Below are 23,362 nucleotides of genomic sequence, written 5' to 3'. Positions count from 1 at the left end.
CCTTATTAGCCCCCTTCCCCCCCATCCCTTGAAAAAATGCAAGCACCCGGGGGACGTTAATTAGAGACAATACAGTATGATACAGGTAAATCTCTGAATACTGAATTAGCACTATACAATGTATAAAAAAATATCTTAATTGTAATCACGCTAATTTACAGGCTAAGAAAAGTACAAGTTTACAACATATTCATATTATCCATTAAAAACAATCATATTCGAAAATTGTGTACCTCTTTATAAACCAATAACAAGCCTTCAGGTGTGCAGAACCAATTTTTAACAGTTAAGGAACTAAGCAGTGTATTGGTTGCTATTGGAAAACAACTTAAAATTTATCAACCAATGGGCATGGACCAATTATCAGTTCTCTTCTGTCTTTTTATTAAAGATCAAAATTTAAAAGATTGTAATTATCTGTATAGGCTTCCTTTCTTTTTCAAAAAAATCCTGAAGGCCTTGTTCTGTTATTAAAGTTCTTGAAAAACAAAAAGTATATATTGTATTTACTTTCATACCTTAAAATTTAAAGTATTTATCTTTTTCAAAAATTGCGCAAATTTACCATCCTTTAAGTTCCCAAATACTGTAGGATACCTTCATTCTGTCTCTGCAAATATTAATGTCTCGTATCTTGTTTACATATTAAAGGTCACACTAAACAATCTAATCTATGCACGAGGTATTATTGCACGTAAATCTTAGTACAAAAAAATTGAAATCGAAATAAAACGAAGCTAACCTACAGTAAAGTAGGATATTTTATCCATAAATATCATTTTTTTAACTGTATCCGATATTGGTCCAAATTTGTATAAATATCTCTACTTGTATTATTCATTCAGGTCCCTGTGTTAGCATGATTCAGTTCTACTCAGTAAGCACTAATTCATCGCATATTTCTTAACCCACTCCTTTGCTGTGCTGGCGTATTTCGGTCTATCAGTCTTGTAGATCCTGGCTATTTCCGGTACTAACGGATCATCAGGGTTGGGATCACAGAGTAGAGAACAAATCGAGAGCAACACTGAAATACAGCAAAAATGGTCCTTGTCACTTTATCCCTATACTCTATTCACCCATATAAACTTGTCTGCTATATTATAATGTCACGCTACGTACATCAAGTGCAAGATTTACCGGGTATGTTTTTTTTTCATGTAAGTGCTCAAAAATAAAGCTCATATGGTATTACACCAATTCAAACCAGTCATGCTAGTTTCTGACAGCTTTACTCAGAAAATCGAAGGTATAATTAGTATCCATCAGCCAAAAGTCAAGGTCGTAACAGAGATAAAATGAAAGTTTAAGCAAATGTAGCCACCAGAAACTAGCTTTACCGGTTGGACACGGTGATACTTATAAAATGACACAGTGAACAGGAAGCTGAAGAAATAAAAATAAAAAGATTCACATCGCCTTTAAACGAAGATATGGCTACAGTATCTGAGAACATGCAGGCTACAAAAATGATACATGTGTAAATAAAAACATCCTGAGATATAAACAAACATATTGTGCATGACCAATTTCTGTTGTAAACAAAAGCAAAAAAAACTTGGCGGTCTGAAAAAAAATGTTTCAATGAGACTTGCTATCAAATCGTATAAAAACAGGTCAGATAGCATATTTTGATGTCCATTCTTTGGCTGAAGCTTCGTATTTTTTTCTGTCTGATTTGAAGATACGCGCAATTTCCGGTACAAGTGGATCGTCCGGGTTGGGATCTGTGAGGAGTGAACAGATTGACAGCAAGACTGAAATAGTACCATTATATATGCTGGTCAATAGTCTTCTAGTATTCAATAACTATATTATTACTACAATATTAATAACACATGCACACAAAAATTGAAACAATGTGCATAAATATTTATGTGGCTTAATTTTAAAAGTTCATTTACATAATTATGTGACAGATACATAAATGTAATTTAGGCTTATCAAACACTTTTGCATAGGCCTAATATCTGTAATTTTTCCTTGGTGTCATTTCTACTATGTCAAACTCTATGACAGTCAAAGCATCTTTACCATACATTTTTAAGCAATTTTATTTTATGCATGCGCATGTAAAGTCAACCTCCCAAGTTTAAACATATATTTATATACACAGCCGAGTAGGGTCGAAAGGTGATAATCTGTCCACTAAATGAATAATGGCCCAAAGGGCTGATTATCACTTTCCTGCCCATCTCTAATGTGCATTAATGTCTTTAATAAACTTGTTGTTTAATAAATTTAATATTTCGGTCATTAAAGGTCCTGCTCAGACACAGAGTTGCTTCCCATCAAGTGGCAAGTTTCTTTTCTCTGTGAAAAACATTTTTCTCTTGTGCATTTCTATTAAGATATGTGTTTATATACGTTACAGAAAGTTTCAATAATTTTTCCTGTGACAATAATATCCAGTTGAAATCATGGTTAAATGTTACTATTTATGATATCAAGTGTATAAATGATGATTTCTGAACATTATATTATTGCTCAAGGAACTAATGCTACATTTTTGTTTATTTCTCCTGCAAAGACCTTTTTAAGCTGCAAAGAAAATAATCCAAGTTGTTCTGAACTATTCTCTTTGAATTTTTTTCATCAGGCTTGGACAAAGATGCTATACATTTCTAGAAGATGATCAAATTTGCCCCTCTATAATGCAGTATCATCTGTGGGCAAAGTCAAATAATTCTTGGGCAGAACCACCAACCTGTATTGAACTAGCTGCAAAGCAATATATAAAGATGTGGGAATTTAGGGTCCTAAAGGGCGTTAAATTCACTAATCTGAGATAGCTTTCCATCTAAGGACAGATACCTTTCCATCTAAGGACATTAAATCCAGTCATCTGATACAGCTTTTTAGCCAAGGATATAAAATTCACTCATCTGATACAGCTTTTTAGCCAAGGACATAAAATTCACTCATCTGATACAGCTTTTTAGCCAAGGACATAAAATTCACTCATCTGATAAAGCTTTTTAGCCAAGGACATTAAATTCACTCATCTGAAATAATTTCCCTTGGCTGTGAATTTATTGGTCCATTGCTGGTTTAAAGGGCAAGATATGAATTCAATGCCTTCATCTGAATTTCAAGGGCAATAAATAATGTCATAACGTCCTTAGCCATAGTAACCATAGACTAAAGGGCAAATCATAAAATCAATGTCCATACCTTGATCAAAAGTTATTGCCAACAAAGGCAACTAATAAAGTCAATGTGTAGCTGGATCTGAAGTCAAAGTTGTTAAAGGTAACTCGGATATTTAGTCAGCATTCTTAATCACTCTACTTTGACAAGTCCTTTTTCTCTTACAACTATTAGTTCTTTGTATAATTAAACAGTTAAAAGGAAACTGCCAAACAACTATTAAACTTCTTTTTAAGCAACATCTACTAACTTCATGAATAAACAAACCAATTAAGGGTTTGTGCACCTTTTTCATACAATAACATCTGCAGAAACATGAAGAAGTATTTAAAGCTGGAGCCCACAATGGGAGAGATTCAGCAAGTCTGAGGGCTTCTGCAAATGTATGAAAAAAGGTGCACCCAAAGGTACATCCAAATAGTTATTTTTTATAAAAAAAAAATATTTTGTATTTTGTATAAAGAAACCGTTGCTTGTTCAATGCTTTCCACATGCTAGTGTGACATCATTTGGCAGCTATGTTTGATAACTGTGATTGCACCCCCAAGTCACGTACATCAAGAAACAACGGAAGAATCTATCTGTTAATACATGTTTTGTCCATAGTTATTTTATACCTCACTACACAGTTTATATGCAAGAATACTTGTTAAATGGCATACTCTTTATTTTATCAAACTTTTCCATTGATTAAACATTTTTTGATACAGCTGAAGGATATTTACTACAAGAGGTTTTCACACTTGACTGGTGGATGGATACCTCAGGTCTCACTCCCATTTTCATGCTTAACTTAAAGGTGGCACCCAAGTAGAACTACCCTCCTTCAGTATACTGTAATTAATCCGGAATGTTTCCTCACATAAAACATTCCAGTCCCTTTTTGTGTGGATTTCACACCCTAAGCTTTGACTGGACAAACTATCAAAGGATTGGAATTCAAAACTAACAACGACCTGGCAACAGAGGTTACCTTATTAGTATACATTTGACATTAATTCCTTCAATTTAGCTTCTGATAAAAATCACATGACTGAAACATTCATTTCAGCTGTTTGTTCAGATCATATGATTGGTCAATGACCAGTTACTATGAAACATACATTTCAGCAATTGGTAAAGATCACATGACTATGATGGTAAGCCATTATCAGACTACTATGTATAACTAGAAATGTGTCCATAGCCATAGTTTGTATAGTTAAAATAAGATCACTTTACGAAAGTAAGACCACATAAAGAAAGTGGTAACCATATATAATGACACATATGGAATGAAGGAAAAATAAAACTGTAACCACTTTTTGTCATTCTGGACACACACTTCACTCCTCTATGTGCAAACATGTAACTGTTTTGTCAGTTTATGGATGGACAGCGTGACAGTAACACGGACAAGCGCAAAACTATATGACCCCAACTGCTTAAGTGGGGGCATCAGAATTAAAATAATGATGAAAATGGATTAATAAATGATAAACAAATTGTCTGAAAAACGATTTTTTTATTGTCATTGAATTAAATATGATATGAGCAGTGTATCTACATGAATGCTTTGACATCATTCTAACCTAGGTAAAACATGAGAAAGGGTGCAAAAAGAAGAGCTTTAACTACATAATATTCATACATTAGCAACAATTATGATAAGAATTCACCTTTTACTACAACTAAAATACATGAAAATATATGAATACACATATGGGAAAGTTATGATTTAATTCAAAACATAATGATATTCACTTTATTACAATCAATTATTTCAAATATAGTTATATTTGTCAGGGTTTCCATACTTTTAACTATCAAGTTACAAATGTATCTATAATAAAAATATTTTACTTAATAAGACAGTAAAAATGACACTTTATTGTGCCCTTTTATTCTAAGCTGCAGTCCTTTAATCACTTAAATGCTGAAGCATGGTTAAAAATAAATGTTACAATTATTAATAAAACCACAAAATAACTTGTATATTCAATTGTTTTTTAATGGGAAGTCTTGTGATAAAAATAAACTTAATTGCACAAATGTGTCCATTTTGGAGACTTTTTTTTTTTTAATACAGCTTTATTTACAATCAATTAAAGTCATCATGTATCTAACTAACAATAAAACTATACAGAAGTAATTAATAATAATAAATTGTTACATGTATGCAAAATATGAAAACAAAAATTTATGTTGCTGTGTTAGTACCAGTAATAACTTTAAATACCTATTAATAGTTGTTTTTTTTTCCACAAAATAGAGAACATTCTCAAAATGTCTAAGCATAATGATCTAAAATACCAAAGTACTTGCCAGCAATGATTAAATGGTGTGCATAATGAAAAGGAAATAATTTTACAGGTTATATGAACAATTTAAGCAATTTGATTGAACATCTGTGCAGTACCCTCATCTTATTGGATAATTGCTCAGTTTGATTGACATGCAGTCACACATTCTAAAAATAGGCAAAATTTAAACTGATGGTTGCGAACAATTATCCGAACCTTTCAAATTATCAGAAATCAAGTGTTTTTGTTTTTTTTGTTTTTTTTAAATCTAATGATCAAATTTTACTTTCAACTCACTTAATTAATATCATCTTTCTTAAATACAAAAACAACAGAGTAGAGAAAGTATATGTACCTATATATAAGTTTATAACAAATAAGTGCACTCAAATTCAGACCCACACAAAGATACCCTATAGTGAAGTAACGAAACCAACAAAAACAATCATCAAGAACAAAATATAACACAAAAATAGCACATATCCATCTAAGCACTTCTTATCACAACAACAGAAAAATGAAAAATATTGTAAGAATGAGATGTGGCAATATCCCTTTAGACCATTGAATTTGTCAAGCTTCCATTTCTGGAACGTCCATTATAAATTTTGGGTATATCAAGATGAAAATTTAAAATTTGGTCAGCCAACAGTATAGAGCCTGGTCAGACTGCACAAATGTACAGGTTGGTCTGGCACTATACTGATGGCAAAGGCTTAAATCAAGGATAAAGAATATTAAACAGGAAACAAAGTATTGAACAGTCTTTTATCCTGTCAAAATAAAACAAAGAAAGTAAATCATTACAAAAAACTCAACTAAACATAATTTTAAGCATTTCTAAGAGCAACATTGAAGTTAAATCATTTAATTATAAAGATTAAATATAAATCACAATGTTACAGAATACTTGATAAAATTAAAACATATTTTACAGTAACTTCACAGATCTACTTGTTTTTTTTATTTCCAACAACTATTTAACAGCAAATACCTCTTAAACAGTGCCTGCATTTTAAATAACCTAATGCAGTCATTGATTTTATAAAAAACATTTTATATCTTGACTATTCCTTTATAACTGTCATCAGAAAAATGAAGATATTTATTTTATTCCTAAATTAAGTGGGTGGGGTAAGATTATATTCATTCACTAAATTACACCAAAGAAAGATTAACATACTTGTACTGATTAGTTATCCAAGAGTTCTGTTACAATAAAAATTTTAACTGAGTCCATGATCTTGTTAAAAAAAAATTCTTGTGCCAATTATTGAAACTGCTTTGTAAATGACTTGAACAATAATAACTTTTAACTTCCTATGCATCTATTATCTTAGACAAAGTCTTTAACTATTACAAGTGTCTATTGGGCATATTTCTTTGTCCAATCTTTAGCCAATTCTTTGTACTTTTCCCTGTCTGTTTTGTAGATGCGCGCAATATCTGGTACAAGAGGGTCATCTGGGTTTGGATCACAGAGAAGTGAACAAATGGAGAGTAACACTGAAATAAACAATAATCAAAGTGCTGAAAGCACTGAATTCCACGGTCTAAATGAATGCAACTATGATGGAAAGATGTCTTATTCATTTGGTGTCTTGTGCATCTTTTCATTTTTAAATTAAAATGCTATGTGAAAGCCTAGGTATCTTATGCTGTGATCTTCGATTAGAAAATCATGGACTTCTTTTAGGACGAAGTTAGGTGATGATTTTACTTTAAATCTCATTTAACTTCGCCCAGAAATCCAAAGCTTATTTCTGCGACATTGACCATACTCCCATCATAGTAGATATCTATGACAAGTCACTATTACAAATTTAAAATTATTTGATTTTTTATGAAATACTTGACTGTACGACAAAAAGAAATTAAATGTTATTCTATTCTAAAATGAAGCATTACAGTACTGACTGGCTGATTTTCTCACATAAAGGGGGACAATCAAACACTACAACACTTGGTAATACTTTTATTTTCATTTATTGATTGTATATGCTGTATTTACTGATACTTGGTAAATTTAAAGTATCACATACAAAAGAAAGTAGAATTAGTTAGATCAACGCATAATGGGGAAATAATCAAAGAAAGTACAACATAGATGTCATGATTTGCAAAGGCAACTTCTTGACAACTTTTACCTTAATGTAACTGAAATTTTCAAGTATAATTTTAAAATCTTCATACAGGGGTTTAATTAAGATTCTTCAATCACCTACAGTGATAGTATCAGATCAGAGTGTTTTTTACTTACACTATAATGCCAGCTGCCTAATTAAAGGATAATTGGTATATAAATTTTTCCTAATTGTAATATCCATATTCCATGAAGAGCAAGTTAATAACAAAATTTTAGTGATAAAAAACTAAAGGGAACACAGCAATAATAATAAACAATTGATATCCAACTATACAATGAACCTTTATCTGTCAACTAAATTAATTCAAAACAATATGAGCTAAGCATGTGACTTGCTTTTTGTTTATGTTTGTTGTTTTTTTCAAATGGTTGATTCTCAAATTAAAACAGCTTAGGATACATCAGCCAGGAGGTTAGGCAGAAGGTGCTATTAGAAGCATTTTTATATTCTAAGCTATTTTTGTTAAGTGTATGTATTACCCTAGGATTGTTTATACTTAGTTAAAAAGCTGAGCTCAAAACATAGTATTCCAAGTTGCAACATTCTAAAGTACAATCACCAAAACTAAACATTCTGAGCAAGTTTTATGAAGATGAGACTTTGCTTAGCACCTGTTAAAAAGGTTTGTTTGTGGGGGTATAGTAATGTTTTAATTAATGGAATAAAAACATACTAAATGTTTAACAACTGACGAAAGTAACTCCGAACATGCAGTAATGTGTTGTAAAGGTAGCAAAAATTTAAACAAAGTAGTATTTTCATACAAAACACTAATTTACTATAATTATACTAACTGCCAACAGAGCAAAAGTAGCAGAAGATAATTCATGAATATAGCTAATATGTTTTTTTTATGTTGTTTTTTTTTTTGATACCAGAAATAAAAATATTTTGAGAAATAAAATTGATAGCATTTCGGAGACATAATGGGCCTTTGCCTTGCTTTGATTTTGGAACAGTCCATTTCAACTTCTAGGGCAATCAATATAAAAGTACCAAAATAAAGCTACCTACAGTATAGAGCATGGTGATTAAGGCTATGTTATGTTATACATGTATATACAAATATGTCAGTGGCTGCAGATTCTGGACAAATTCTACCTTGTCCTAACAAGACAATAACAAATATGTATTTACATGACCCAGTAGCTGTGCAGAACAAAGTTCACATCAATTTCAATGTGTTTTGTGGTGTCCATGATTTTTTTGGTTAATCTTTCCTAACTTCATTTTAATAAATTGTTTAACTACAATGCTTCAATGGAGTTAGCTAAGAGTCTTGATCAAATTTTTATTATCTTTATCATTCAATAGTAATTTTCTATTTGCTTGGTCAGAAACTGCCATAGAATGTACACTGACCAATGAAAAAAAAAGTTTTATAACCCGAGTGTCAGGTTTTTGCCAGATATTTTTTCAAATTGTGTTCTGAAGAAAAAAATGACAGCAAAAAAAAACAAAACATTACAACACAAATTTTTATAAGCATAGTCCAATGTAGTACACTGTATTACATTTTCCAGTTTTAAGATTTTGTCCTTAGACAGGTCCTAACAATATCATTTACATAGCATATTTTTTCGTCCATTCTCTTGCTGATTCTGAATATTTGGACTTGTCTGTTTTGTAGACTCTTGCAATTTCTGGCATAAGAGGATCATCTGGATTTGGATCATCCATCAACGAGCAAATGGACAATAGAACTGAAAATAAAATGGCCATCACATTTGTGCACTATCTTATAAAGTAACAAAGAAAAGTAAATAATTTGAGGAAAAAAAACCACTTTATTATTTAGAATTTTTTCATTCAAGTATGTTAAACTTATAAAATTTCATTAGGTTATCCGATGATAACCTTAACATCTAATCAGAGGATTATCTAAGGATAAAGGATTTTACAATATTTTATTAATAAACTGCATATTCTGATCAATTAACAGTGTACTTTAGCTAAGATTTAAGATCTTTTTAGTAAGACATGGCCTATTGTTAAAGGAATTAAGCCTACATGACAACTCTTTTATTTGAAATTTAAGCACAAGTTCTCCTGATTAAAACTTAACCTGCTGAATTTTTGAAATGGACTTGTCCAGCTTTGAATTTGGTACAGTCTATTTGAAATTTAAGGTATTTAAATATGAAAATACAACAAGAAATGTGTCCATAGGACAAGAATGCCGCAACATTATACTAGTAGTTCATCAGTCTATGGACAGACATTGTAAGGTTCAAGCACAGGCAAAGGTATATGCCCCAGCCCCCCAGGCCCACCCCAAGTAATGGGGGTATAAAACTGAGCTACCAACAGTATAAAGCTTTAGTCACCCTGTACTGTAATGCAGCCTGGCCTGGTTCCATACTGCTTGAAAAATCTTTATCACTTTCGGTTCCAGCTTGTTTGTTTGTTTGTTTCATTTTATATCTTTTCCAAACAGTATTTCAGTCATATAGGCGGGTAGTTTCCTAACCATCATTCCAGCAAGTTAAGGGTCAAGTACTAGTAAAATTCAGATGAACTAATAACCACTAGAAAAAGAACCTGTTTATTTCACAATCTGACCTAGTGTATAACACTTGATGACCTACTTTCAAAAAATACCTCTGTTTAATCAAGGTGAGGAATAAAATTAGATAAATTTCTGTATAACTTTTAATATCCTTCTTTAAATTTAACCTTAAAATGTTAAAGTTTAGGTCTGTTAACCTTCTTACAATTTCACTTACATTAGTAATTTGTATAACGAAATAGTAAGGGAAGTGTGCCAACCAGGATTTCATATTAATAGAAAGTTAACGTGACCTTATTATGTAATAATCTAATTGTACAACAAACATACATGAAGTGATCAAAATATTTAACTTTCAGCTCTTACATAGCTTAAGAGTGGGAATGCTCCATTAAATTAGAGAAAATTACTATTTTAAAGACGTTTAATCAAATTGTAAGTTAGGATTAAAAGATATCAAGCAAATTATTAGCCAATAGGTAAATAATTCAACTAGAAAAGAAACACACACACACACATAATTTTAAATTAATACTGTTTTCAATAATATCTACATTTCAAGATGTTCAAGTCAGACAGAAATTAATAGGAAACCAAGACCTATGACTTATTTATCCTTAAATCTGAAAATAATTTCACATTTAAACAGATTTAGAATTGCCCAAACGGTAGTAACATAGAGAACAAGAACAAAATTTTTAGCTCAATTATATTTTGTTTAAGTCTATTGCTGATAATTAAATCCAAATTTAAATTCAAACAAGATTATGCTGGTCTTGTTGCCACAAATTTCACTCATAAAATAATAACTTTATTAAACTTAAATTTCTTTACAAATTTCATATAAATCTGAAAAAATATGTTTGTTAAAAAGCTATCAAGCGTGACAAAAACACTAAGTTGCAAAAGGTAACATTAAATCAAACATTTAAACTAGGATCAAAATTTCATAAACAAAATGAAAGTTTCAATTAAAATATAAGGTATAACAAATACCAGAAAAGATATATATAATGAAATGATAAGACCCCTATTCTTCCACATTGGTATCCATTGTTAACTTATTGCAAACAGCTTAACACAACAAAAATATTATCAAAGAGTCATGTTTCTTTTCTTGTCTTTTTCTTCCAAATTGGTATGATTGTAAACTTATTGCCAATTGATAGCTTAACACAACAAAAATCTTATCAAAGAGTTTGTTTCTTTTCTTGTATTTTTTCAAGAATTCAAAAAAAAATACTTACGACTTTGACTCTGGTTTCAATACTGTTAAGACAGTCATGAAAATTCCTATAATCCTTCTGTCAGGGCTTTTGTCTCAAATATTGGAAATGCTGAGACACCTTACTGTCTTATTTTATTAAAATCATTGTAATACTGCACATTTGTAACATTGCTTTTCATTGGATAATCATCACATTATAAACTATATACACCGCTGCTAACTATCTATTGGGTAATTTCATATTTTTCTGTAATGACGCAAGTTTGCTGTATTATAAAATTGCTTAAAAGATTCTTGGCAGGTTATATGGCTGTATGAGAACAGTTGTTTGTAATATAACCCAAGCCACAATATGCGAACAGCCATTTATATACAGCTATATACCTGTTAAAAATCTGTATAACTTGATAATATTGTATGTATATTTGTCTATCAAACATATTTTTACTGTATCCAGATTTTCATTAAAAATGATATCACAAATTGGCTGAAATGATGAAATATTACTCATATACAGAAAATTTTATTTCTTCTTGCTGTATTACGTGTAATACAAGTTTTTCAATATTTAGATAACAGATACCTGTGCAGGCCATTTATGTTATCATGTTTAGCTATTTTGGACTGATAGGAATCAGTTCCGGAGCGCCCAAGTGAATCATATGTCTTGGGTAAATCAAATGTTATTCCATTTATATATATACATATACTTTTATAATTCTTGACATGTGAAATGAGTAGTAATTCTTAATTGTCACCTAGCATCAATTCAAAAATTTATTTGATACGACTAATAAACAATCTTCAAAAGTATTTCTTCACACTCATTTATCACAACAATAAACATTCACCAACCAATGTCTTGGTTAAAGTTTATTCATTTCAATCCGATTGTTTGTTCAATCATGTAAAGTTCAAGTTTCAAGCTTTCTCAAGATACTATCAATAGAACAAATATGGTCATAACCTCAGGGTTGTTTTTGTGGGTTTTTTTGTGGGGTTTTTCTTTGCAACAACTTAACCTCAGGTTTTTTTTTTGTGGGGTTTTTCTTCGCAACAACTCTGTATGGGTCATATGGCAACATTCCAGCTTTTCTGGTGGAGGTCGACATTAGACGCCCCATATACATTACTTCAGGCACCAATGGACACCTGGGAAGATCTGACCTTCCACAATGTCAAGCTAGCTGGATGACTTTCTCACATGTAGAGTCCCATGACGCTTGCGTGGCTCAAACCTACAGCTGTGATAGGGAAGTGGTTTGAAATCAATGACCTTTACCACCCTGCCATAGACCTCAGTTACACCCTTATGTAAGCAGGCAGATCATACCCACTTAAACATCACTATCTCTTCCTACGTACTTAGTGGTTCAACACGAAATATTTCTCCCTTTTTTTTTTTAAATCCAGGAAAAAACATTTTGAGAAGAAACTTAAAGCTTTATATTGATTAATACACATATTCTGTCACTATGTCTCATGTCACTATGTCTCATTTTTGGCTTTAGTTTTTAATGATAATAAAAAATATTAACAGTTCAAAATAATTTTTCATGGCTTGTCAACAGATTTCCCTTTCTGATGACATGGCAGCCAAAGTACTTTTCAGAGCCATGAATGCTGGATTTTGCTGTTAGATCAATGATGTTGTTTGAATATATTAATTTTACTGGGATACAGGTCAAAAGGTTTGTCATTTTAGTCAACTCGGTATTTTCCAGATACCATAAAAGGCAACTACTTTGTCTTTGTACGTCACCCCTTCAAATCCACAAGTGTGCACTAGAAGTTTAAACCACTAACCTTCATTAAACTATGTAACTTTTAACTAAACCATGGACAAGTGCTTTGAAGTTAGATATCTTTACTGCTTAATGATAAACTTCTTCTTCACAACTTCCTTAATCAACTTGTGTAAACCTGCATTATGCTGCTTAATATTCAGTTAAAATCAAAAATCATCATTTTTTTCACAGATTTACTCATTAATTATGATATATTTACATGGTAACATTCATTAATATCAACAGTGAATACCGACTGTTCAAGCATCATTTTCGACCACCTATCATGTATATTTACTAGCACTTGATTCACTAATTAATTACTTCATTCTCAAATTTACAAATATTCTTAATAAATGTCTGAAAGCGAAAGGAGGAGAATAATATATCATCAGAATTCACTCAGAGTTAGTTACTTGTCACTTCAAATCTTGTCCAGAAATAAAATAAAATGTTTTTTGTACAACATAATGTCTGTAGATCATTTTCTTAGCACTTTTGACTACATAGCATATTTTTGAGTCCATTCTTTTGCTGTTTTTCCGTATCTGTCCCTGTCTGTTTTGAAGATTCTTGCAATTTCTGGCACAAGAGGGTCATCTGGGTTTGGATCACACAGCAACGAGCAAATTGACAACAGAACTGAAAATATATCAGAATATTTTGCCTTGCTACTTTTACATAAACATTATAAAAAAATGTTTATGTTTTTTTAACTTGTATTAAATTACCGGTATAAGTGTTGAAGAATCACTTATACCAATTCAATGTTAAGTAATTTTCTGTTACATAACTATTGGTATGAAACAAGGGCTATTTGGAAATCATTAAATAACACAAAGGGCAACATTTCCAGAAAAGTGGATTTTCTACAGTTGGAAAAGTGTACTTTATTACTATGATTGGTTTGAAAGAAAAGAGTTAGTCCATGTTGATTTTCAACCCTTAACCTGCTGAAACTGAAAGTGATCAGCCTTTGACACCAGTAAAGAGCCAAGTTCTAACTCATAACAATAGGCAAGTTAATTCTTATATTTTGATTCTGAAATCCTTTTAACTGTTCCGAAGTCAACATGGATGAATCTATCACACAAATTCAGCAGGTGAAAGGTTAAGTCTTTTGAATAATAGTGGCAATAACAACCTGTCTATATATATATATATATATATCCAGTACATAGCTAGTCTAGTCTGTACGGCCGTGCTGACTGACCAAAGTTTACTATACATTGCTTAATTAATACCCTGTATTTTAGAATCTTTAAACTGAAATTCAATTCACTAACAATGGAAGTGTCCAAATACAAAGCAGGAGTTACTCATTTACATAAATTTCGCAGGATAAAGGTTGATAAAAAAAAATTCTGTTTGTTGTGTTAAAACTAAAATTAACCTAGTAAAAATGTCCAAGAAGTATTGGCTATTGAGCACAAGGTAGTGTGAAAGAAATCAATCAACAAAATCTAGGTAAAAACTATTTTAAAACTAAAGAGCTTTGTGGAAAATCTGATTAGTTTATAGGTTACATGGTTTTCACAATTATTAAGACCTAGGGGATTGAAAATATAGGTTCTAAATATATATTAGACGGGACTTATATTACTTGTGCACAACAACGCAGTATTTCGTTCAATCCATGTTTGAATAAAAATTTGTTCATTTCAGTTATAATTTACCATAACGAGAGTTCCTGTAATTTGTACCAGTAAAAAACCTGCATCAAATAAAATAACCATTCCTTCACTTACAATGTTTATCAAAGGCCGAAGGATGTACTATTTGTCTATATTTACTACTTCAAAAATTAATTCTATCATGTAAGTGATAAAACAACATCTACTATTACTAGTAAATCATTATTCAATTATACTTTAAAAGAGGTGATATCTGAATATCTTATCTAATCTTTTTTTTAAGAATCAAATAGAATATACTTACGACTTTAATTGTCTTGAATTTCAACGATATATAAAAAATGCCCGCCAGTTACGAAAATGATATTGTCTTCTTGAAACTTCCAAGACTCAAGAAATTTCACTCAGTATAAATATATATATCAAATTTAGTCAAAATTAGAAAATAAGTATATGCCATTTGAACTTAAAATCTTTACTATATGACATGACAACATGCACAAATTTTATTAAGAAATATCAAAACTTAACAAAAATCATTATTTCAAAGCCCATATGTGAGCATCAACCAAATTTTAATGAGATTTTGTAAACAAATAAGACTAGGGGATTCACTATAAAAGGCATAGGAACTCCATAGTTTTAACCCAAGTACTTCATTTTTGTCAGTCTGGGATCGTTAGGACAGTCAGTACACAACACATATGCATTTACAACCACACCAAATTGTGAACACTTGTTTCGTTTTCTTCAAAATATATAAATTCTACACACACTTAACTTTTATGTCAACATTTTAATTACTTTTATCAATTTCCCCAAGTCATAATAACTATCAGACAACTTTTAATTCATGATCTAAAATCATATAACTTCTAGCAAGTTCAAATCCAATTTTATATTTTCGATCTAGCTACAACATTGACTTGATTTAAACCAATTATATAGTATCAGGGCAGTCTGCACGTCCGTGCAGTCTGACACGACTATACTGTTGGCTGCTCCATTTCTGTATTACGATACTGAAATCCCTTAAAATCAACAATGGACTGTTCCAATTAAATTCAAAGAAGTCCAGTACATAAATTTAGAAGGGTGATATTTTTTTTCAAGGAGGTAAAAATCAGCTAATGTGTTAGTATGAAATATTATTAAAAGCAAAAACCCTGAAAAGAATAAACGATATACAACAGCCATTATACAAATAGAAAATATGATAATTGTGCTCTAAGCGTCAAAAGGCAGAAATCTGAATGAAAACTATTGACTGCTCATCAAACAGCAAGTTGAGCAGATAATTTTAACAGCTATGAGAAGATTCTAATTTAAATCAGATGTTATGTGTGTAGAGAAACGGACTGTACTTTTGTTTTTCTCTCCTGGAATTCCACATTACAAAAGGTATTGCTAAACTCATGTTAAATCATTGTAATCAACTTGATGAGCATGAAATTATTTTTTTTGCTACACACAGTGGTAGAGCACACAATAATGTTAAAATATCATAAATATGCAACATCTCTAAAACACTGTAACGATTTTATATAGTCAACCATGTGTATACAGATCAGTATCAGGAAATGGTAAAAGGGGCACTGGTTAAGGAGTGGTTTCTAAAAGCTTGTTAACAAGTGGCTTCTTAAAAGCTTATAATTTAGAATGCATTTATTCAAAGCACGGAAAACGTTTATTCCCCGACAGTCTCTGGCACAGGTTTAACTGCTGCAGAATGCTACTAGAAAATACTTTTTTTACAAATATGGTAGTTCACTTCATTCCTTCATCAAAATACCAGTGCTTTAGAGATGTATATTTTCATAATTTGTCAGAGATAATCAGCAAATCTTAAAATTGCCCTGCCATATTAAATACACACCCACCAGATAAATGGTCTACAAGAATATTAATATTCATACTAATAAATAAGCATGATAAGAGACTTTACACAGTGCTCGGCTGTTAATATAGTACAGCAGTAAGAACTTACCTTTAGATATAGTTAAAGCAGGTGACCATTGTGATCGTAGTATGTCTAGACAGATACTACCATTACTGTTTATATTCGGATGATATATTCTAGTTGTAAAGGCAACCTGCAATATGATACAAAATGTGCTAAAAATATCTTAAGAGGTTCATTACAAACACTAGGCATGCCAAACTATGTTGCCTCTTTAAACAAGAGCCTGTTGAACCGGGTGATGCTCACCGAATAGGTTTTGGACACAGGAAGGTATACCTCTTGTAGTGTCAGTTATGTCACACACAAAGTTCAAAGTGAACAAGAACTGTCGGAGGACAGTAACGCTCGACTATTCGAAAATTTGTCACAAGGGTGTTTCATTGAGTATAATAATGCTTACCTATATGAATACATAAAATTGTCCGAAAAGGTACAAACTCTTCAAGTTTCAATACATTCCCTTCAGTAGTTATGGAGAGACAAGCTTACATGCAAAAACTTAACCAAGAATTCATGAGTCGAAAAAGGGGCATAATTATGTTAAAAAGCAAATCAGAGTTATGGGACTTGTGCCAATCATCTTAGATAATCACAGAGAACAAGTGTGTGAAGTTTCAATCCATTCCCTTCAGTAGTTATGGAGATACCAGCTTACATGCAAAAACTTAACCAAGAATTTCTAAGTCGAAAAAGGGGCATAATTATGTTAAAAAGCAAATCAGAGTTATGGGACTTGTGCCAATCATCTTAGATAATCACAGAGAACAAGTGTGTGAAGTTTCAATCCATTCCCTTCAGTAGTTATGGAGATACCAGCTTACATGCAAAAACTTAACCAAGAATTTCTAAGTCGAAAAAGGGGCATAATTATGTTAAAAAGCAAATCAGAGTTATGGGACTTGTGCCAATTATCTTAGATAATCACAGAGAACAAGTGTGTGAAGTTTCAATCCATTCCCTTCAGTAGTTATGGAGATACCAGCTTACATGCAAAAACTTAACCAAGAATTTCTAAGTCGAAAAAGGGGCATAATTATGTAAAAAAGCAAATCAGAGTTATGGGACTTGTGCCAATCATCTTAGATAATCACAGAGAACAAGTGTGTGAAGTTTCAATCAATTCCCTTCAGTAGTTATGGAGATAACAGCTTACATACAAAAACTTAACCAAGAATTTCTAAGTCGAAAAAGGGGCATAATTATGAAAAAAAGCAAATCAGAGTTATGGGACTTGTGCCAATCATCTTAGATAATCACAGAGAACAAGTGTGTGAAGTTTCAATCCATTCCCTTCAGTAGTTATGGAGATACCAGCTTACATACAAAAACTTAACCAAGAATTTCTAAGTCGAAAAAGGGGCATAATTACAAAAAAAAGCAAATCAGAGTTATGGGACTTGTGCCAATCATCTTAGATAATCACAGAGAACAAGTGTGTGAAGTTTCAATCCATTCCCTTCAGTAGTTATGGAGATACCAGCTTACATACAAAAACTTAACCAAGAATTTCTAAGTCGAAAAAGGGGCATAATTATGAAAAAAAGCAAATCAGAGTTATGGGACTTGTGCCAATCATCTTAGATATTCACAGAGAACAAGTGTGTGAAGTTTCAATCCATTCCCTTCAGTAGTTATGGAGATACCAGCTTACATACAAAAACTTAACCACAGGGACGCCGACGCCGACAAATGGGTGACTGCATTAGCTCGATTATTCTGCGAATAGTCGAGCTAAAAAACAACCAAAATGTTGCGCGCAACACATCGTCTAAATATGGTGATCATATCTGTGAAAGAGTTGTACAATCCGACTTCAAATAACAAGTTATGGGCCGGACACTATTTTGCTGCAAGGTCATGCTGTGACCTTGACCTTATGGGTAGCGACCCAAATGTTGCGCGCAACACAGTCTCAATATGGAGATCATTTCTGTGAAATAGTTGCAAAATCCGACTTAAAATAACGAAGTTATGGGCCGGACACGAATTCGGGACAGACTGGCGGACAAACCGGTGACTATATTCTCCCTCAAGATTTTTCGGGGAGCATAATAAAGACATTATTATTATTATCATCATTATTATTGTATGGCAACTTCCAAGCTTCACTGATATCATGCAGAATTCAGTCCCTCACTGCATCATTTCATTTCTGGAGTAGAACCACCAACGTACAGAAAGTACCTGGACAACTTACCCATAAGAAAAAATCTTCAGCAGAATCTCAAAGAATAACAGTCAAATACAAAAGGAGTTCAAACATTATGCATTGTTATTCGTATTGACTGTTCAGGATTTACTAAGTAGTTTCAACATTTACTATCTTGAGTATGATGTATCAATTAAATCAGTATACAAATTATAACTTTGCATTAATAATTTAAGCTCAGAGTTATTTTGAACAGCTACAAGTAGAAAACAATAACAGAATAATTCAATATAAGCATACAAAGAAAGATATATAATAATCCATATCCAGTGATTCTTCACTATACATTGTATATAACAGAGGCCTATACAAGGCCTCTTCCAAACATAGTTTTCCCAAAAATCTGAACTTACCAAAGCTTTTTTACTTCCCAAATTAGCAATTTTAGCAATAATTTTCCCCAAAATCAAGAGGCTAGGGCCTCTCCCCAATCAAATGAGAAAAACCACCGATCTCTTATTCAGCTGAGAGCCCCCATCTTATTTACATAAATTCTCTCCCAACCCTACCTGTAAAATCTTTTAACACTTTTTTTTCATTATCACTTTCACTGGATGTGTTAAAATCATTTATTAAAGCACTTACCTTTGGTGGTTTAAAAGGATAATCTGTGGGGAAATGTATAGTGAGGAAAAATACACCACCTTGGTAAGGACTGTCAGGCTGAAATGAAAAAATTAACAACTTATTACTTATATCATAATAGACCACTGCTTGTCTTTAAAGTTTAAATACACATAGATTGAAGAATTTTCTGAGTAGAAAATGCTTCCAAGCAACCCCTGATACAGATGAAAGTAAAGCCCTGACAGATGAAGTTTACTTTTGATACTGCATGTCAAATCATACATGAACTTTGTCAAATAGTGCACCTTTTTAGATATGGAAAACACACAATGTAAAAAAGATAAAATAAGATTATTCATGATTGATGAGATATGAAAAATCCTATGTTAATACAATTTGTAATCTCTCATGTAATGATGTATTCATTTATCAAAATAAATGAGTCATCAATATTACAGTTTTGAAATATTTAGGAATACCATAATCTTTAAAGTACATAAATGTCTATTTTTAAAATAAAACATTTCGACAAAATAAATAAACTAAACAATTAAGCAAGCTGAAGCACATCTTTCAGTGATACTGAATTAAAACACTAGCTGTTGGTAGGACAGCAACGCTCGACTATTCTTAATGCTTGATAGTAAAAGAGCCTTGATAATGTAAAATTAATTAGAGTTAATAACAAAAGGACAAATTTTTTCTTTAAATCCATGTTACAGTTATAGGCCTTCCAGAGAGTCTTTTTATGCTCTCAAAGAAGAGTATAAAATTTCAACTTGTTTCAATAGAATATGAAAATATCTGAGGTGGTATGCAAACCTAGATGTAAATTCTAAGTTGAAAAGGGGCATAATTCTGCCAAAATGCTTGAAAGAGTTACCTCCTCCTGTCTACAGGTTGGGGTTATAATGGTGAACAAGTGTGCAAAGTTTCAAAGCCATATGTCAATGGACTTTGAAAATATTTGAGGTATTACAAAAACTTTAATATAAATTCAAAGTAAAAATTCTGTCAATTTAACATAGTGGTTACGCTGAGGCTGACACCGACGCTCGGATGACTACAATAGCTCTACTTATTCTTATTGAATAGTCGAGCTAAAAATACACTCAGTACAAAAAGAAACGCAACATTTTCATTTTTCATTTTTTTAGGTTTATACTAAATTTGGACAAACAATTTTCCCTTTAATATTCTCAATGACATTTTATTGTTAACTTGAGTACAAAACGGCATAATTTATTACCTCCCTCAATGCAGTTTAACGGCAAACTGTACAAACCACATTTCCACGTGCACACCGTGCTCTATAGTTTACCGATAGTTTCTATACATGTAGCCGTGTAGTGATGAATCGGTACACATGAAAAACAAGTTTATTTGAACTGTCAGTACTTTATAACCATGCCGCGCCTTGCTGAACATTTGCGGAATCAAGCAATTGGTTTACTTGAAGCTGGTGTTTCGAAGATTGACGTTGCACGGCGATTTAATTGTCATGTTAGCACTATCACTCGTCTACAGAATAGGTACAATGCCTCTGGCAGTGTCAAAGACTTACCAAAATTCGGTCGACCACGAATAACCACTAGGAGACAGAATGTGAATATTCGAGTGGGGCATCTACGTAATCAATTGGAAGCGGCGTCCTCTACAGCTAGACGAACAATAGGTACTCACGGGTAGTAGAAAATATTGCTATCTTTCCGAAATTCTTCCTCTTATCAAATTTTGAGCTGTTCACATTTTGATGAGGTTTGCCCTTTTTGAGACGTTGCGTTACTTTTCAGGCGCAGTATACACGCACAGTTAGAAATCGGCTTAAGGAAGTTGGTTTGAGGTGTAGGAGACCCCTCAAGGCATCACGCCTCACTGCATGTCACAAACGGGATCGACTACGGTGGGCTAGAGTGCACATAAGAATGATCCGTAGATTCTGGAGCAGGGTACTTTTCTCTGACGAAACTAAAATAGTGCTGAGCAGAGCCGATGGTCGTGCACATGTTTGGAGGCGCAGGAACGAGCGTTATGCCGAAGCCTGTATTCAGACTTTTAATCGTTGGGGTGCTGGCTCCATTCACATATGGGCAGGGATGTCACAGTTTGGAAGAACAGATCTTGTAGTGTTCGACCGTAATGTCAATGCTCAGACCTATGTCAATGATGTTCTAGCACCTGTTGTCGTACCGTACATGAACCGTCATTTTCAGGGACATGGGACACTTCAACAGGATAACGCTCGCCTGCACACAGCACGTTTGACTGAAAACTTTCTTGCTCGGAACCACACCAATGTGCTAGACTGGCCTGCAATGTCGCCAGATATGGCGCCTATTGAACACTTTTGGGACGACCTAAAACGTCGCATTTATGAGCATCAGCCACAGCCCCAGACGGTGCAGGAACTTCGTCGTGTCGCAGTGCAGGAGTGGAATAACATTCAGGCATCCATTGCTATGTTAGTGACCTCTATGCGTCGCCACTGCCAGGCGCTTATCAATGCTAAGGGTGGACACACAAGGTATTGAAACTGAAATTTTCGTGATCGATAGCGCTGTGTTTAAACTGCTGGAACTTTCGTAATTTTACAGGTATCAATGAAATTGTTGTGTTATTGAATAAAGCATGGATGAAATATTGAAAAGGTATTGAAGTTTTTTCTGCACCACATCCACTATGGGAGATGACCAGGTATATATACAGTTTGCGTTTCTTTTTGTACTGAGTGTACGTATATTTCCTTCCATATATTTACTTTCATTTCTTTAATAGCTCTGGATTAATTTTTACCTTTTTTGAAAATCTATACAATTTTGAAAATCTATAAAATTGAGCAATTATAACATCCTTGTACAAGTAATAACTTTTTTTTGAACTGCCTTATAATTATTCAACGACAGTCATAACGATTAATTTGTCTATTTAAATGATTCTAATAACAAAATTTACTTTTCACTTGCATCTCAGGTTTCTAAAATCTATAAGTACTTACAGGGCCCATTATTGTTGCTTGCCAGTGAAATACTGAAATGAAAAGAAAAGAACAATGATTTATATGTTCTAAATAGTGCACAGTATTTTGTAAATTGGTCTGAGTCATTATTACCACACTGCTATGGTCACATGGCATATTTTCAGTCACATGGCATCTTTTCAGTCATATGACATGTTTTCACCCAGTGCATTTTTCCACTTTAATGAGAATGGTGCTAGGGTAAATGGAGAGGAAAACAGCATGAAAGGAAATATTTAAAACCAGGATAATAGTCCTCTTTACGTTAGACTGTGATGCAACACTATCTTTTCAAGCTATAGTTTATGTATACCACTATACATCAATAATAGCATTTATGTCCTGCGCTGAGGAATGACCCTGACCAACCCCTCACACTGTCACCCTAGTAAGTTTTTTTACTGGTTCTTTGTAGAGGAAATTTTTTCCTGAAATAGGGGATTTTTAAGAGGAATGGTCACCACTATAAAATGTGTCAACTAATGACCACCTTATAAGGTGTATTGAGCTCTCCTGTTTATCATGACGATAGTATCACTTCTTTCTTTGATACAATCATGAATTGGGTTTTTTTTTCATACATATTTGAAATACATTCATTTTTATTATGTTACAAATGTTTTAACTGTATGATCTACATAACATAAAAACAAATCAAAATAGATTTAAAACTAATGCTGTCCAACAAATCATTTAAACACATCTAAATTTAGCTGATAAAAGTTATAACTGGTCATCAAACAAATATCAGGGATTTTCCCCCTTTATTTTTATAGCCGATATTCGGTCATATTCCCAATTGAAAATAGTATATTATTATCCCAATCCACAGGAAAAATTCCCCCAATTGAAATGTACAAAATAAAAAAG

At 32.4% G+C, this 23,362-nt stretch overlaps 1 protein-coding gene across 5 annotated transcripts; it reads right to left on the bottom strand.

Moving 5' to 3' along the window:
* Nucleotides 1–22,594, bottom strand: LOC132714076 (ubiquitin-conjugating enzyme E2-17 kDa-like). Of its 5 annotated transcripts, none has more exons than XM_060696809.1 (4): nucleotides 22,472–22,594; nucleotides 19,495–19,572; nucleotides 16,725–16,830; nucleotides 1–1,027 (listed from the first exon to the last, which is right to left on the bottom strand). In XM_060696809.1, the coding sequence occupies exons 1-4, from the start codon at nucleotides 22,577–22,579 to the stop codon at nucleotides 885–887; spliced, it is 435 nt and encodes a 144-aa protein (XP_060552792.1). In that variant the 5' UTR covers nucleotides 22,580–22,594; the 3' UTR covers nucleotides 1–884. The 5 variants fall into 5 exon arrangements, with proteins under 5 accessions (XP_060552792.1, XP_060552796.1, XP_060552794.1 ...); XM_060696813.1 differs by lacking the exon at nucleotides 1–1,027 and adding an exon at nucleotides 1,292–1,757; XM_060696811.1 differs by lacking the exon at nucleotides 1–1,027 and adding an exon at nucleotides 5,200–6,938.
* Between the last annotated feature and the right edge of the window lie 768 nt (nucleotides 22,595–23,362).

This window comes from Ruditapes philippinarum, unplaced genomic scaffold (assembly GCF_026571515.1).
Source record: "Ruditapes philippinarum isolate M1 unplaced genomic scaffold, ASM2657151v2 ctg3949_1_1_1_1, whole genome shotgun sequence".
Lineage (NCBI taxonomy): Eukaryota > Metazoa > Mollusca > Bivalvia > Venerida > Veneridae > Ruditapes > Ruditapes philippinarum.
This window is presented reverse-complemented; position numbering and strand designations above follow the sequence as displayed.

Coding starts and splice junctions, on each gene's coding strand:
- LOC132714076 (XM_060696809.1), bottom strand. CDS start 22,579: ATGACTCAGACCAATTTACAAAATACTGTGCACTATTTAGAACATATA. Junction 16,831..19,494: donor ATCCTTTTAAACCACCAAAG/GTAAGTGCTTTA, acceptor ATCATATTGCAG/GTTGCCTTTACAACTAGAAT. Junction 1,028..16,724: donor TGCTTTAACTATATCTAAAG/GTAAGTTCTTAC, acceptor GCTGTATTTCAG/TGTTGCTCTCGATTTGTTCT.